The sequence below is a fragment of the Crocodylus porosus genome, unplaced genomic scaffold (assembly GCF_001723895.1).
Source record: "Crocodylus porosus isolate Cpor-Errol unplaced genomic scaffold, CroPor_comp1, whole genome shotgun sequence".
NCBI lineage: Eukaryota > Metazoa > Chordata > Crocodylia > Crocodylidae > Crocodylus > Crocodylus porosus.
Window position 1 is genome coordinate 4,963,446 of NW_017728944.1, and position 14,616 is coordinate 4,978,061.

General features: G+C 45.2%; 1 protein-coding gene across 9 annotated transcripts in view; it reads left to right on the forward strand.

Moving 5' to 3' along the window:
* The window catches only part of ATP6V0A1 (ATPase H+ transporting V0 subunit a1), a 56,988-nt gene that overhangs the window by 17,620 nt on the left and 24,752 nt on the right, over window positions 1–14,616 (forward strand). For 5 of the 9 annotated variants that reach the window (XM_019550450.1, XM_019550442.1, XM_019550445.1 and 2 more), the window contains 8 exons: window positions 3,165–3,315; window positions 6,556–6,695; window positions 7,473–7,630; window positions 8,159–8,249; window positions 10,074–10,192; window positions 10,651–10,867; window positions 12,727–12,834; window positions 13,526–13,600. In XM_019550450.1, the coding sequence (XP_019405995.1) occupies window positions 3,165–3,315; window positions 6,556–6,695; window positions 7,473–7,630; window positions 8,159–8,249; window positions 10,074–10,192; window positions 10,651–10,867; window positions 12,727–12,834; window positions 13,526–13,600 (1,059 nt within the window). The remainder of the gene's footprint in view (window positions 1–3,164; window positions 3,316–6,555; window positions 6,696–7,472; window positions 7,631–8,158; window positions 8,250–10,073; window positions 10,193–10,650; window positions 10,868–12,726; window positions 12,835–13,525; window positions 13,601–14,616) is intronic. The other 4 variants (XM_019550446.1, XM_019550448.1, XM_019550447.1 and 1 more) reach the window with 1 other exon arrangement.

Sequence of the window (14,616 nt, forward strand, 5' to 3'; positions counted from 1 at the left end):
ATTCCTTGAAGGCTTCTCTTTACTGAAATCTCACCATAGTGTACATGACTTTATCATAAACAGTTGAATTTAGGCTTTATATGCAGGCAAAGGATAGAATTATAGAATTTCCTGTGTTGGGAGTCCTTGGTAAATCTCATTTAACCTGGCTCTTTTGAAGTCCTGCCACTTGGATGTGCAGCACAGCTTTTCAAAAGGACTCACTTACTCTATGGCACAAGCAAATGCTGTAGCTTTTCTCTCTCTCCCTTTCCTTCCCTCCCCATATTTCTCCCACCCAAATCTTCTGACATGCTTCGTAAGAAGGGACCTACCTGAATCTTGGCAGAAGTGTGTTGCTCTGTGGGTACTTTAATCTTGCTCTTTTTGCCATGTTCCTCTTTGCCTCCCTCCCCCCACTGCTGATTGGCAGAAGGGCCCTGGCAGCCCTGCTGCTTGCTGCTGATCAGCCAGGAGGCAAAAACCTCAGCATATTTAAAATGGCAGTTTTTCCCTCCTAGCTGATCTGTGGCAAGTGGTGGGGTTATTGGGGCCCCTGTGCCAATCCACAGGGTGGGGAGGGGCCCTGCAAAAAGAGCAAGATTACAGGAGCTGCTGTGTAGCATGCTTCTGCTGTGATTTAGGTGGGTCCCTATTCATAAGCTCTGATCCGCTTATGGAAGTGACAATGTGTGACTAACTTCCTCTGTTCTGAGTCTTCCCCCTTTTGTTTTGAAGAAATGCGAGGCAACCCTGATACGCACAAAATAAACTCCATCCTACAAAGGCAACATGGGTGCGGGGTCCTCTAATTACCTTTAATGATATTTGCTTGCCTCTTGTTCTGCAGCTTCAGGATGTGAGCTACTACAGGGTTGCCTTAGCACTTGATGTATGGTGTTTTGGCTGGATACTTCTCAACATGCTGCTTTTTAGCTGTCTTGGTGTTTCTGCTCTATGGTGCAGGCTCTCATGCCTGCAGTGATGTCTAGCACAGTTCAGCATGCCTGTACGTTACCCCTGAGGTGGTGCTCACCTGGCTTTGTATTGTTTATGTTCTGTAGTTTGTTTCTAGTTTGTTCTTTCCTAAGTACTGAGACCTCCCCCTGTTTAGCAGCAAGCCTGCCTAAATAGCTGGCACTTTTGTGTGAGCTTTCTGACTGGTCTTCAGGATATGGGGTGACCTCTAGCTCTCTTGTTGTCAGAAGAATGCTTGCTTCCAGTCCTTGCAGCAGAGGTGTGTCCATACCCAATGGTGACAGAGAGCCCCTGTATGTTTTGGACTAATGCAACTTGGTCATTTAAATGCACGGCTTCTGGGAGAGGGAAGTGTATTTTTATACCTAAAAAATTATTTCTGCATTTGCCATCCATATGTGAGAGGGCTTCCCACATCAGATGCCTAACATGAGAAGAATGTATATGGAGTAATCCTTTCCTGCCCTCAGTCCTCCCAAGCTCCTGGTTTCAGCATGAGGCAGTAAGCAAGAGTAGCAGCAGGTGCAGACAGTGTATCCTGGAGGGCAAGGCATTCTGGGAAGGGTAGTTTTTGAGAGTGGCAATGAAGTTTCACTGCTGCTGATGTGAGGGGAGCTCGTCTCCAACTTTTGCTTCTGAAATCCATGTTGAAAGACAAAAAAGAATCTGATTTTGGCAGCAAAGAAATAGGGTCAATTCCTTCCCTTCCCCCAGTAGTGACCTCCACTGCCTCTCTACAAAACTGATTCCCATAATGTTTTGCCTCCATGCCACAGACTGCCTGTGCTAGTTTTCTCTTGCAGATAGAAAGCACCCTGCTTCCCATCCTTCTGGTGCCTTAAGGTGGCATCTAGTTGCCTACCTTGAATTATGTTACTGTCCCTACTATTAAGATCCAATTGCTTTATCCTCAGGAAGGTGGTAGACCAGAGGCAGGCAAAATATGGCTTGCAGGCTGCATCCGGCCTGTCAGGCAACTTTTCATTTGGCCTGCGGGCAGGTGCCTACCAATTCACTGTATCCAGCCTGCCCATGGGCTGTCCCTGTTGTGCTGTCGTGGGGCTGAAGCCCACTCACTCCTGTGGGGACAGTACCTGCTTCACTCCCACCCTTGCCCACAGGATGGCCCTGACCCTGAACCCACAGGTAGGGAAGCGGCAGTGGGCAGGGGAAGTGGTGGTGGAGGGCAGGGGGGATGGGGTGGTAACAGTTAGACTAAGGGAAGTGGGGCCAGCAAGTGAGCAGGAAGGTAGGGAAGTGGCAGGGGAAGGGTGAGGGTGGGGTTGGCAGTGGTGGTGGGCAGGAGTGCAGGGCCTATGCCAGGGAACCCAAGGCAGGGTGGCAGGAGTGCAGGGTCCACCTGGCTCCATCACGTGGGACTTGCAGGCATTTCCCGGGTTCTCTGCTCGAGCTGTGCACCTCTGGGGGAAGCCCCACGTGATGGAGTCAGAGGCCTGATCCCACTCGATATGTGCAGGTCATGTGGAATGGTGGGGAGCTCCATGATATGGAGCTGGGCTGGATCTGCCCCTCTCCCTGGTGCCCTGGCTGAGCCCCATGATCTGCACCACTGGCTTCATTGCACAGGGCTTCCCCTGGCACCATTGGGCTCAGATATGTGAGCCCTGCATGATGGACCCTGTGGCTCGGCCATGTGCAATCCTGCCGGGACCACATACAGCCAGGGGGCTCCACCTGCTGCTGTCACTGGTGGCAGGGGCTGTGTGCAATGGGAGGGGGCATGTTTGTAGGGGGACCTCCTTACGTAACCTCCCATAAGCTCAACCTCCCTCCCCTCCCCCTAATATACAAGAATAAGATTTCATCTTGAGCTTTTATGCAATCACCTCCATGTGTACACACATACACACACACACGCACACACACACACTTTTAAATAATCAAAATATCTACAACATGTTTGTTTTTGTTTTTTAGTATACAATTTTTTTTGCTCGTTCCGAGATGGCAAACTCCCTTCCCAAAATGAGTAGTTTTCTCGTTAAGTGGTCCTCCAGCCAAAATAATTGCCAACCCCTGTGGTAGACTCTCATATGGCTCTAGTGTTTTCCTGCACTGTGCAAATGAACCACAAAAATGTAAACTTACAGCCCCTTTCCAGAGGGGAGGGGAGCATTCCATTCTTGTGCTACATTGCTCAAGGGAAGAAGGAGTCTCTCTAACTCCTATTTGTTTCCTTTAAACAGGAACACAGTGGATCCACTGTCCCATCCATTCTGAATAGGATGCAGACCAACCAAACCCCTCCAACTTACAACAAAACCAACAAGTTCACTTCTGGATTTCAAAACATAGTAGATGCATATGGCATTGGAACTTACCGGGAGATAAATCCAGGTAAATTCACAACCTGTTCTGTTTGTTCTGCCGTCTTGTTTATAAACAACTTAGGATTCCTGACTTTGTGCCTTGGTCTCTTCTGCTAGGCAAAGTTCTGTGTTGGACTGACCCAGATCTGCAAAAAGAGTGTGTAGGCTCCTGTTTCTCTGCAACCGAATTGTAAAACGCTTGCTAACACTATTTAGTATGTAGAGATACAGTGGGGCTGTGAACTACTTGGAACATGGCTTGCAAGTGAGCAGTGTTATGAGTGTAAAATAATTATCCTAGCCCAAAAGGACTGAGGTGAAATAATGACGTGTGGATTTCTTTGCTTTTGAGGTCATTTCTGGGTGTTTGTTGCATTTAGTGAACAAGTTTAGCTTAATCTTGTCAGATGTTTTAATACCAGTTGAGGTAGTTGTATCCAGTGGGAATATTTATCCCTGACAATCTTTTTTTCACATTTATTTAGATCAGGTGTGGGCAAAATGGCTGATCTGGCCAGCAGCTGGACTCCATTTTTCTATATTCCTGGCCCCTTGCAACAGAGGCAGCCTGGTCTGGAGCCGTGATTCCCTGCTTGCCTGACCTGCCCAGAGCACCCAGGCTACAGATCGTGGCTCTGCCCTTGCTCCAAAGCAAGCTGCCCCCATTGCAAGTTTCCAGAAGCTCCAGAGCAGCCCTCTTCCCTGGTTTGCCACCTGTGCTGCTGGTCTGGCTGCAGCTGGTCTCTTCGGCAATCCTAACCTTGAGCTTTCCTACACAGCTGCCTAGGGTCTCCATGGAGGCTGGCCCCAGCTGTGTGCAGGGGTGGCTGGGAAATGGAGTCCACTGCTGACAGGATCCAGCCTGCAGGCCAGGCTTTGCCTGTCTCTGATCTAGATCAAGTGCAGTGGAAGACTATGATGTGATTTTGAGGGTTACTTTGTGCTGAATTCCTAGTATTTGCCCTCCTTCTAGCAAAACTTACTACTACTATAACTTTACTTAAATTTTTCTATGCTCCCTGTGTAAGCTACTGGCTTTACCTGGCACTAGCTGTCTGCTGTATCTTTTGTAGGAAGGGTAAACAATAACAAGTTTGGCTTCTCTTCCTCTGTGAGCTTTATTGTTACAACATGTGCCAAAGGTGCAGGTCAGGAAACTGATTTTTCTAAAATTTTCACACGCTCTGTCTTCTTAGCAAACCAGCCCTACAGAATCAGAATCTAATGTCAGCCAAAGTGTTGCAGGAAATAAACTTTATGCTGTGGTGCTTAAAACTGGTTTAACAGTCTCGTTTCCAGCAAAGAACCATTCCCTGGATGCTAAACCAATGGTGATAGATTACAAAGCAGGAAAAGCCTCCTGCTGTTCAGTAGATTTCCTAAAGAGGCAAAAGCTGAACTGCTGTGTGTGATCAACCTTGTCAGAAAGCTTTTGTGTGCTGTGACTTTTATACTTGCCTCAGTGTGTGATTTCAAGGTAAATTATCCTGATGTGCCTGGTCCGCATATAAGTTGATGGCCTTTACAGGAATTCTGGCCCACAAAACACAGGCTTAAGGCATGGCTGAGTGAAGCAGCAAAAAATATAATGAAAAATGTAGGACTTTGACCTGGAGTATTAAAAAATACTTGGTCACCGCCTGCCAACTAGGATTAGTTGGGGATTGAAGGGGGGGAAAAATTAGAGGATCATAGAAAAGTAGTGCTGGAGGGCACTTCATGAGGTTATCTTGTCCAGCCTCTTGCTCAAGGCAAGGTCATGTCTGAGCACTCGGCCAAATCCGATCAGTCTCAAGTTTCCTTACATATGTGGATGAACTCTACCTGTCTCAAGAAGTTTATGGGGTGACAAGAGGTAAGGCACTGCTGGACCTGGTACTGGCCAAAGGGGATGATCTAATTAACGACTTAAGAATTGAAGGGAAGCTGGATGACTGACCATGAGTTGCTCACTTTCACTATCCATTGAAAAGCTGGCAAACCAGCCAGTAATGCAGTAGTCCTTGACTTCAGGAAAGCTGACTTTCATAAGCTCAGGAGGCTTGTTCTTGAGGCCCTGACAGGCCATGATTGTACAGGGAGGGGAGTTCATGATGAGTGGTTGCTCTTTATGAAGAGATGCTGTGAGCTGTGGGACTCTTCAGCCTGGAGGAGCGCAGGCTCAGGGGTGCCTTGGTGGTAGCCTATAAGTACCTAAGGGGTGTGCATCAGGATCTGGGGGAACATCTGTTCACCAGAGCACCCAAAGAGGTGACAAGGTCCCACAGTCACAAATTCCTCCAAGACCATTTTAGGCTGGACATAAGGAAAAACTTCTCTACAGTCTGAGCCTGCAAAGCCTGGAACAGACTCCTCACAAAGGTGGTACCTAGCACCTACTCTAGATACTTTTAAGAAATATTTGGATGCTTATCTTGCCAGGATCCTTTGACCCTAGCTAACTGCCTGCCCCTTGGGCAGGGGGCTGGACCCAATGATCTTACAAGGCCCCTTCCAGCCCTAATGTCTATGAAATCTGTGAAAATAAACCATCTCAGCCAAGTGTCCATCCAATCTGCCCTTGAAAACTTCCAAGGATGGAGACTCTACAGTTTCTCTAGGTGGCCTGTTCCAGTGCTTGACCACCCTGCTAGTCAGAAAGTGTCTCCTAATCTCCTACCTAAACTTCCTCTGCTGAAGTTTGAGGTCATTGGTTCTAGTTCTGTCCCCTATGGTTATGGAAAAAAGCCAATCTCCATCCTTTGCAATTGCCCGTCAGGTATTTGAAGACTGTTATCAAATCCTCCCCCTCAGTCTTCTATTCTCCAGGCTAAATAACCTTAGTTCTTTCAACTTTTCCTCATGAGTCACAGCTCCCAGGCCCCTTATCCTTTCTGTTGCTTTCAGCTGCAGTTCTCCCAAACTCTGTACATTCTTCTTGAAGCACAGGATCCAAAACTTGTGGATATATTGGGGGAGTGGAATAAATTGGTGCTGAGAGTTAAATCTGAGGCTGGTCAGCATCACAAAGGATGTGCATGTTTCACTTGAAATTAAGTTAAATGTTGCAGGAAGCTGACTTCCACACATGAGCAGAGGTGCTTTTTATTATGAGTCCCATGTCTGTAACGTAGTTCCCTTCCAATATCTGCAGTGTAGATTTGGCCTGTTTAGAAATTTGGTATGATTTTAAAAATTGTACTGCTAATGGAATAACTAGAAATAGAGAGCCGCTCAGCTGTGTGTCCGGGTTTTTACCATGTGCTGCTCTCTCTTCCTTACCTTCCAGCTCCGTATACAATTATCACTTTCCCCTTTTTGTTTGCTGTGATGTTTGGAGACTTTGGCCATGGAATCCTGATGACACTAATAGCTATGTGGATGGTGCTTAGGGAAAGTCGCATTTTGTCACAGAAGAATGACAATGAGGTAAAGGCTTGGGTCTAGCTTGGCTTTTAAAGGAAAGCTGAGAGACCTGATTGTATTTTCCCTGTAGTGTTGCTAATATTAGTTCTTTTGGGGGTTTTTTTCATTTTCAGGCTTTTAAGAACATGAACAAACTGAGTAATAAACTAAAAGCCTCTAGACCTCAGAATGAGTAATGTCCCTTCTCAGAATAGTGGGTTGGTTCCTTTTACTTTGCATTTTAAATGTTTGGTCTAAGTTACTCAGAAAAAGTGCATGGTTTGACGGTTAACCAATGAGGTCTTGCCCCCTGCAGTGCTGGTTGATTCATGGGTGAAACCTGATTTGCCAGGCTAGTTTGGTTTGCATCTCTCTCCCTACAGTTTGACTAATTGTCTTCTTGGGGCCTGGACAGGGTGACAAGTCAGGATTCAGATGCTTTTTAGAGTTTGAACAAAATTGTCACAGTGTTGCCACAGCATCTGCTTAGCTCTGCTCCTGGGCAAATATTTCTCAACTGATGTTCACTTCACAATATGGATGTCAAAAGATTTTTCCCTTGCCCCCTGCAGGCTAGATGTCATAGATTATTATTCTTCACGGGACTGACTAGCTGGCCAGCCTCTGTGCTCCAGCTGTTATCCCCCTTGCAGTTGTAATCCCTGAATCCTTAACACATGCTATGGAAAGGAGGCTTGGTGGCTTTTCTAGAATTGGCTGGTTTCAGACTCTGCTACTTTGGATAGACTAATTCATGTTTTGTTAGTACTCATGGATGACTACTTTTTTTTAAACAAACAGATGTTCAGCATGATTTTTAGTGGTCGCTACATCATTCTGCTAATGGGAATGTTCTCCACTTACACTGGCCTCATCTACAACGACTGCTTCTCCAAGGCACTTAACATGTTTGGCTCATCGTGGAGCGTCCGGCCAATGTTTACCAATGCCAATTGGACGTAAGTAATTAGATGCTTGAAAAATAAGTGGAGGGCCAAGTTTCATATGCTAAAATCCATTTGTCCAGGGCTCATAAGAGAATAGTAGTGTAGTGAAGAGCACACTATGTAAAACGCCCAACAAAAAACAAACTACAGAGCTTAAGATATGTTAATATGGAAAACAGCTTAAACTAGGAACCAGTTGGCTGTTCTTCACTTTGCTTCTCCATCATTTCTTTACATGCATCATTAAAAATTTATGGAAGGAAGGCAATTCCTGGTAGTGCATTTCACAAGCATGCTAACTTTTAGCAGTCTGCCTCTGTGCCTTGTCAAAGCCCATTTGAATTAGTGAGGCTTCACCTGGGACTGGAGCAGCATGACACACACATACTGATTTCCATTGATAGATTCCCCAAGTATATAATGGGGTGGGGGCCTGTCTCACTTCCCTTCTATGTGCAGGGAATGTGCCAGGTTATCCTTGTATATTTCTTTTTAAGAAAAGGAATTGAGCTTGATTTTTGTATATTGGTGTCCAAACAGAGATGACCTCCTTCGCAATGCCCCTGTCCTGCAGCTGGATCCTGCAGTTCCTGGGGTCTTTGGTGGGCCATATCCCTTTGGCATTGACCCAGTAAGAGTTCTTTCTAATATTGTCTTCAAAATATATGCTCTTTGTACGTATGTGACAAGTATCTGTTTGGTTAAACCATAAAAGGCTCTGTTTTTATGTAGCAAACTCAGTACAGTAACACTTAGAAATGTACCGTCTGTTTAAGTGCCTAGGTTTGGAACTGAAAAGAAGAACTATATACTTTCCTAGGTTAGGTACTTATCCAAATACAATGTAAACAATGTTCTCTGTGTGTATAGTAGCATTAGTGCTGTGGTATTTGCAGTCCTGAAACTCTCTAGTTCTTACTTTAAAGCATATTAATGCTGCATTTACTTGCATACCATACTCATCTTTTATCCAAAAATGAGCCCCGCAGAATTGGGGTACATGTCTTAAATGGGAAAACTGATTTTTCTGCCAAGAATAGAAGTATGGGGACACATTTAAGATGCTGTTTTTCCTTCTCTTTCCTCCAGCAGCTGCATGGCGAAAGGGGCAGATCCAGGTGTGGTAGGGCGCAGTGGTGCAGTCACATTCTGCTTTTTATTCTTTCTCCACTCAACACTTTAAAACCAGCAGCATAGCAGCAGCAGTGACATTTTTATTCAGGCAGTGTCGGGGTCTATGGATGACATAGCTTATCACAGTCTACCCAATTCCTGTGAATTGTTTTTTGCTCCTCATTGTTAAAAACCATCTCTCCTGTTAATGGTCTTGGATGTTCCACTAATCAAGCTATCTTTTCTTTAGCAGTCTTGCTGTCTGTTAACTACCCCCTGTCTTTTCTCCTATTTCATAGTCCTACAGACTATTTTTAGCTTTTCTTAAAATACTACCTCCACTCATGGAGCCTACTTTAGCAGCAGCTAGTTTCAGCTTTTGGCTGAACAGTTAAGAGCTGCCAACACTAACTGTGAAAGAGTTAACGCTGTAGCTTTGGCCTGAGCAGGAAGGGGAGGGTAGGAGAGCTGAAGATTAGGTTCTGTCCTTGTTTTGTGCAGCCATAAATGTGGAACAGTCTTTTTTGGGAAGGCAAAATGAAAGGAAAAAAAGGGTATGTCTTAGGGGCGTGTGGTATGTGAGGAAAATACGGTGGTTCATTTGGAGCTCCTATTATGAGCCATGAAAACAAGGGCAGCTTGTCATGCTGTCAGTTCTGTGGTATTAACGGTCCCCACACCAACTAGCTTCCATTCTCAATCTTTAAATTGTTTGTTTCAGGTTGCTTTTACAAGCCCTGAAAATGAGAGGAAGGAAAGCAGCTCTTTGGCAGCCATTTCTTCCTTGCTGTTTCTGGGACAATTAAGAGTTCAGTTAGTTACTAGTTAAAACTATTAGGGCTCATGAAACTAATAAAATCTGCAGTACAAGTATTACCCCACTGCAGTTTTGGGTTTTTTTTTTTTGTTTTTTCATGTGCTGCAGTGCACATGTAGATGCTGCCCTGGCTGGCTGGGGCACAGGGTACTTCAGCACAGGGCTAGCCAGCAGGCAGCCCTTACACTGAAGCACCCTTGTGCCCCAGCCAGTTTCTCCACAGCACATGGAGCCTGGTTGGAGCAGCCCTGGCTAGTAGGCTTGCTCCCTGGGTCCCCTGCCAGACTGGGCTGCTCCGACTTGGCTCCACGTGTTGCTCATGAATAAACTCTGGAGCAGTAAGCATTAATCGCATGTGTATTTGTTCCCTGTATCTGTTTAGTGTGTCTTGTTACTTTTATCTGTTCCCTAAGTCTGTTAGTGTTTGATAGCTTTTGCCGTTTTAATACAAACAAATGCTAATTCAGTTCACCTTTGACTGCTCTTTCACTTGGTAATTCTGACTGAACTGATGTTTGCGACCAGATTTGGAATATTGCCAGCAACAAACTGACCTTCCTCAACTCCTTTAAGATGAAGATGTCTGTGATTCTTGGCATTATCCAGATGCTTTTTGGTGTCATGCTCAGCCTTCTCAACCACATGTGAGTGTGCTTTATCATCTTTTTGCTAAGAGAAGTGGAGACTTCCTCTTTTTGTAGAAGACTTAAGAGTAGACTCTCACTTGGATAGGCTTTCACATCTGAGATTTTATCTCTTTAAAGCTTGCCCCATGGCACATGCTCTTAAAGGTGCAGGGAATTGAGATAAGGTATTTCAGCACACTACAAATAGCAAACCGTTTATTTCTATTCCACTGTGAATGTATTTGCCTGTCAATTGTTTCTCTCTCAGATCCTTTATTTATTTATTTATTTATTTATTTAAAGATTTAACTAATAAAATGCAGCACTTTTTTCTTTTTTTCTTTTTTTTTTTTTTTTTAAGACTTCCTCCTTTGAAAAGCTAGCCTTACCCTTAGTCTGCATTGTGCCTCTCTGATATCAATAGAATTTAAGGGTGTCTTAACATACCTCATAGATGCAATTCTTTTTTTCCATAGTTACTTCAGGAAGCCACTGAATATCTACCTTGGGTTTATTCCTGAGATAATTTTCATGTTGTCTTTGTTCGGCTACCTTGTTATCCTCATTTTCTACAAGTGGACTGCCTATGATGCTCATACCTCAAAGGATGCACCAAGTCTTCTAATACATTTCATCAACATGTTTCTGTTCTCCTATGCTGATCCTAGTAATAAGATGCTTTATAAAGGGCAGGTATGTGGCAGTTCTGAGCGGATACAAAGCGGTTAGTGTTTCCAGTGTTGAAGCCTTCCGCTCAAATGCTGGACATAAATCCAACTTGCTGGAATGTTTCAGGTTGAGGCATTCTAAGATGCTGGAGATACTTTTTGCATGAGGATCCTTTTCACTCCCAAGTTAGCAATGCAGCAAGTGAAAACCAGAATATGGCATAATTCTTCTAAGCAGGGTACCTTTTAAAGCCTGACTCATTTAGAAAGGCCTGAGCTTTCATAGGCCACAGCCTACTTTGTTAGATGCTTTTGAATGTAGAGGTGTACTGATACATCAGTCCAGTATCGGATTGGCATCAATATAAAGAAAATTGTACCAGAAGGTGGCCTGATGTGGCTGATAAATGGCCCGTGCATGTGTGTAACCCAGCACAGCACGTAGGCAGTGAGGAGCACAGACGGGCAGCTTGGAGAGCTGTATGCAGTTGGTAAGCCTGTGGTAGACAGGGAGGTGGGAGGTAATGAGGCTGGGGTAAGTGCTGTCCAGCTGGGGTGGGGTGGGCGTGGGATAGTCGTGGCTCATCTGGGGAGCGCGGGGGTAGGGGCAGCTCCTGCTGCTGTGCACACCCCAGGAGGGTATGGGGGGACATGTGCCCCCATGTCTGCACAGGGTGAGATGGGCCGCAGCTGTGGGTTGGGGTTGGGGCTGCGCTAGGCTCTTGCCAGTGAGGGGGCTGGGCCGGGCTGTGCTGTGTTTAGAGTGGGTGGTGGTGGTGGTGCTGGGAAGGCAGCCTGGGGGGCTATGGTGAATTTTGGGGTGGTTGGAGCCCCTTCTCCTGTAGCCCCCCCCCCCAGCGCTGCTGCCTGCTCCAAGCACAGCCCAGCTCGGACCAACCCCACTTGCAGGAAGAGCCCCGTGCAGCCCAGCGCCAGCCCGCAGCGGCAGCTGCGCTGCCCTATGCAGATCCAGAGGCTACGCACCCCCCACATGCCCACCCAGGGTGCGTGCAGCAACAGGAAGCTGCCATCCCATACCACCCAGACAAGCTGTGGCTTCATCTTGCATCTTGCCCCACTCCCTCCCTTGCTGTGGGGTCCTTGATCTGCTCCAGCATGCACCTTCTCTTCCCCTTCCTGCTTCCATCACAACAGACTTAAGAGCTTCACACAGCTTTCCATGCTGTATTGGAAATTGGATTGGTATCGGCCAATATGACTCCTTATAAATTGGCTATCTCTATTGGTGCACTCCTGTTTGAATGAATTCAGCTTTAAGGTGCCCCCCTGTCCTCCTCTGCCTGAGTTCAGACTGATGCTGCTAACTGCCTCTCTGCTTGTAATTGTCCTAAAAAGGGGGAACCGTAACTTCAGCAGGAATTTTAAATCTGAATGTCATTATCACTTGCCCCCAGACAATCTGGGTTCTCTGTTAACCAGAAGTCAGCAGAAAATCTTTTTCTGTGCCAATAGCGTTGTGCCCTCTAACACAGCTAAGACACTTATCCAGGATAAATGAGAGAGTGCCATCTGCCCAACTGCTGCTCCCTGTAAAACCACTTACATTTTTCCTAGAGGTCTCCACTCCACTCCAAGTGGTGACCTTACCTCTCCTTCCCTATTGCATTCAGGTCGGATGAGAAACAACCTGGGCATAATGCAGCTGTAGGCAAACAGAAAGCACAGGCCAGTCTGCTGTTGTGGGAAACAGTAGGTGGGTATAACTGATGCAGATATTGTTAGGGTGTAGATAACTCCAGAAATGTTTGTACTATGGAGCTAGTAGTTTTTAAATGAGACTTGTATCAGACTTGTATAAGAAGATAATTGGCTGGAACACAGCAGTGAGTTGCAGGTTAAATTATCTGAGACCTTCTTCCACAGCAAGGACTTCAGAGCTTCCTGGTGGTGATCGCTTTTCTTTGTGTGCCCTGGATGCTGGTAGTTAAGCCCCTCGTCCTTCGCCGTCAGTATTTATGGAGAAAGCATTTGGTGGGTGACTCCTCTATTTGTTTGTTTTTGTTTTAAGATTATTGGTTCTAAAGATGTAAACTCCTTCTTGTTCTTAGAAACATAGGTTCATGCTCTGACCTGTATACATGTGCACAAAGACAAGTGTTCAGTAAAATGTACAAGCTGTTGCCTGTCTCTGATTTGGATCTTGCATTGAATCTACTTTAGAAAATATAAATACTGATTGTGTGCTAAAGAAATACGCCTTTCTGGGGCTCTTGGCCTGTGCAGGAGTGCAGAATCCCTTGATTCTGTGCCTTTCCTGGGGTGCCAGAGTACAGAAGCAGAGATGTAGCAAGTTGCCCAGCAGTATTGAGCAGCCTAACTAAAACTATGTGGATATGAAAATAAACTAATCTTTGCTTGTGAATGCAAGCCCTTCACTTAGAAGATCTTTTGTTTCATTTCTGGTTATATAACTGTACTAAAATAGTTCATATAAAAAGTCTGGAATCTGACACACTTGTACTGAGAGTGCTTGAAAATTCCCTTTGCATGTGTGGCAGACATCTGTTAGGATATTAAACCCATCAAAGTATGATACAGTTAAAGACACTCCCTCTCCCTTCTCTGACCATCTTTCATCCTCCCATGTCCCTTCCATTCGTCTCCCTTTTTTTCTCTTTTGTTTTTCTTCCTCCTCCCTCTTTTTTCTTCCATTCACTATCAGGAAGGGCAATCCGTGGAGGGCCAAGTCAGCACAGTCCAGAACGAGCAGGCACTGGAAGCAGCAGCGGCTGCAACAGTGAGTGCATTTAAAATCGTGTGATGCATTTAAAGTTGGGGAGGTATTAATGCACACACAATTATCCAGAGGATTTGGAATGTATCTGCACTTTTTGTAAATGATGAGAGCATCTCTAGCAGGTGGACCAGTCTTTGTCTCCAGAATATAAATTCCAATAACCTCAGTATAATTGTGATGATACATTCCAGACTAGCTGTACACAAATGCAGGATTACCATGAAGCAACTGCAGAATGCGAAAACACTGCGCTGAAGCAATTCCAGTGAGATCCTACCCCACAAAAGCAACACAAGGATGCCTTGTCTCCGTAGCCTCCCAAAAAAATGTCCTTGGTTTTAATGTTCTTGGAAGTTTGTATAATAAGGGTTGTTTTCTATTTGAAGCGTTTTTGTTTACATTCCATATTCCCAAAAATCATGTTTTGGTGATGTTCTCCCAGCACCTTTACATCAGCAGTTCAAAATTTTTGTCTGCTTTTTGGAGTTGGGGGTTGGGGGAGGGAAAGGGACTTAGATCTGATGTTACAATAAAAATGGCTGCGTGCAGACAAGGTTGTCAGTAGCAGCTGTCTACAACTGTTTATGTGAAATCAGTATACCGCCCTCCATGGCCAAAGCCAACTGCCAGCCAGTGCCGAGTGACAGAGCTTTCATAGCTCTGTCCCTTCCTCAGAAGGGCATGTATGAAATTATTTATCCAACTCAAAGTAAAAAGTGGCTTTTTTTTTTTTTTTTTTTTTTAAGAAAAGAGATTTAAATTATATACAGATATTCTGGATGGTATTAGCCTTTCAACAAAGGTGTTCAGTGACAAATTTAAATTGGGTGTAAAGTTTCTTGGATACCAGCAAGTGCTCCCTTAACAGATCTTTCTTAAACTGCCTGAAAAAGGCATGCGGGCGTGCTGAGAAATAGATATTTTTCAGGTCTTCAAGCCGTTTAATAAGATAAGGGCGCAAAAAGCCTTCTGTATATGGAGCTATAATCATTTCTAGGATCTGACCCAGAGGAGAG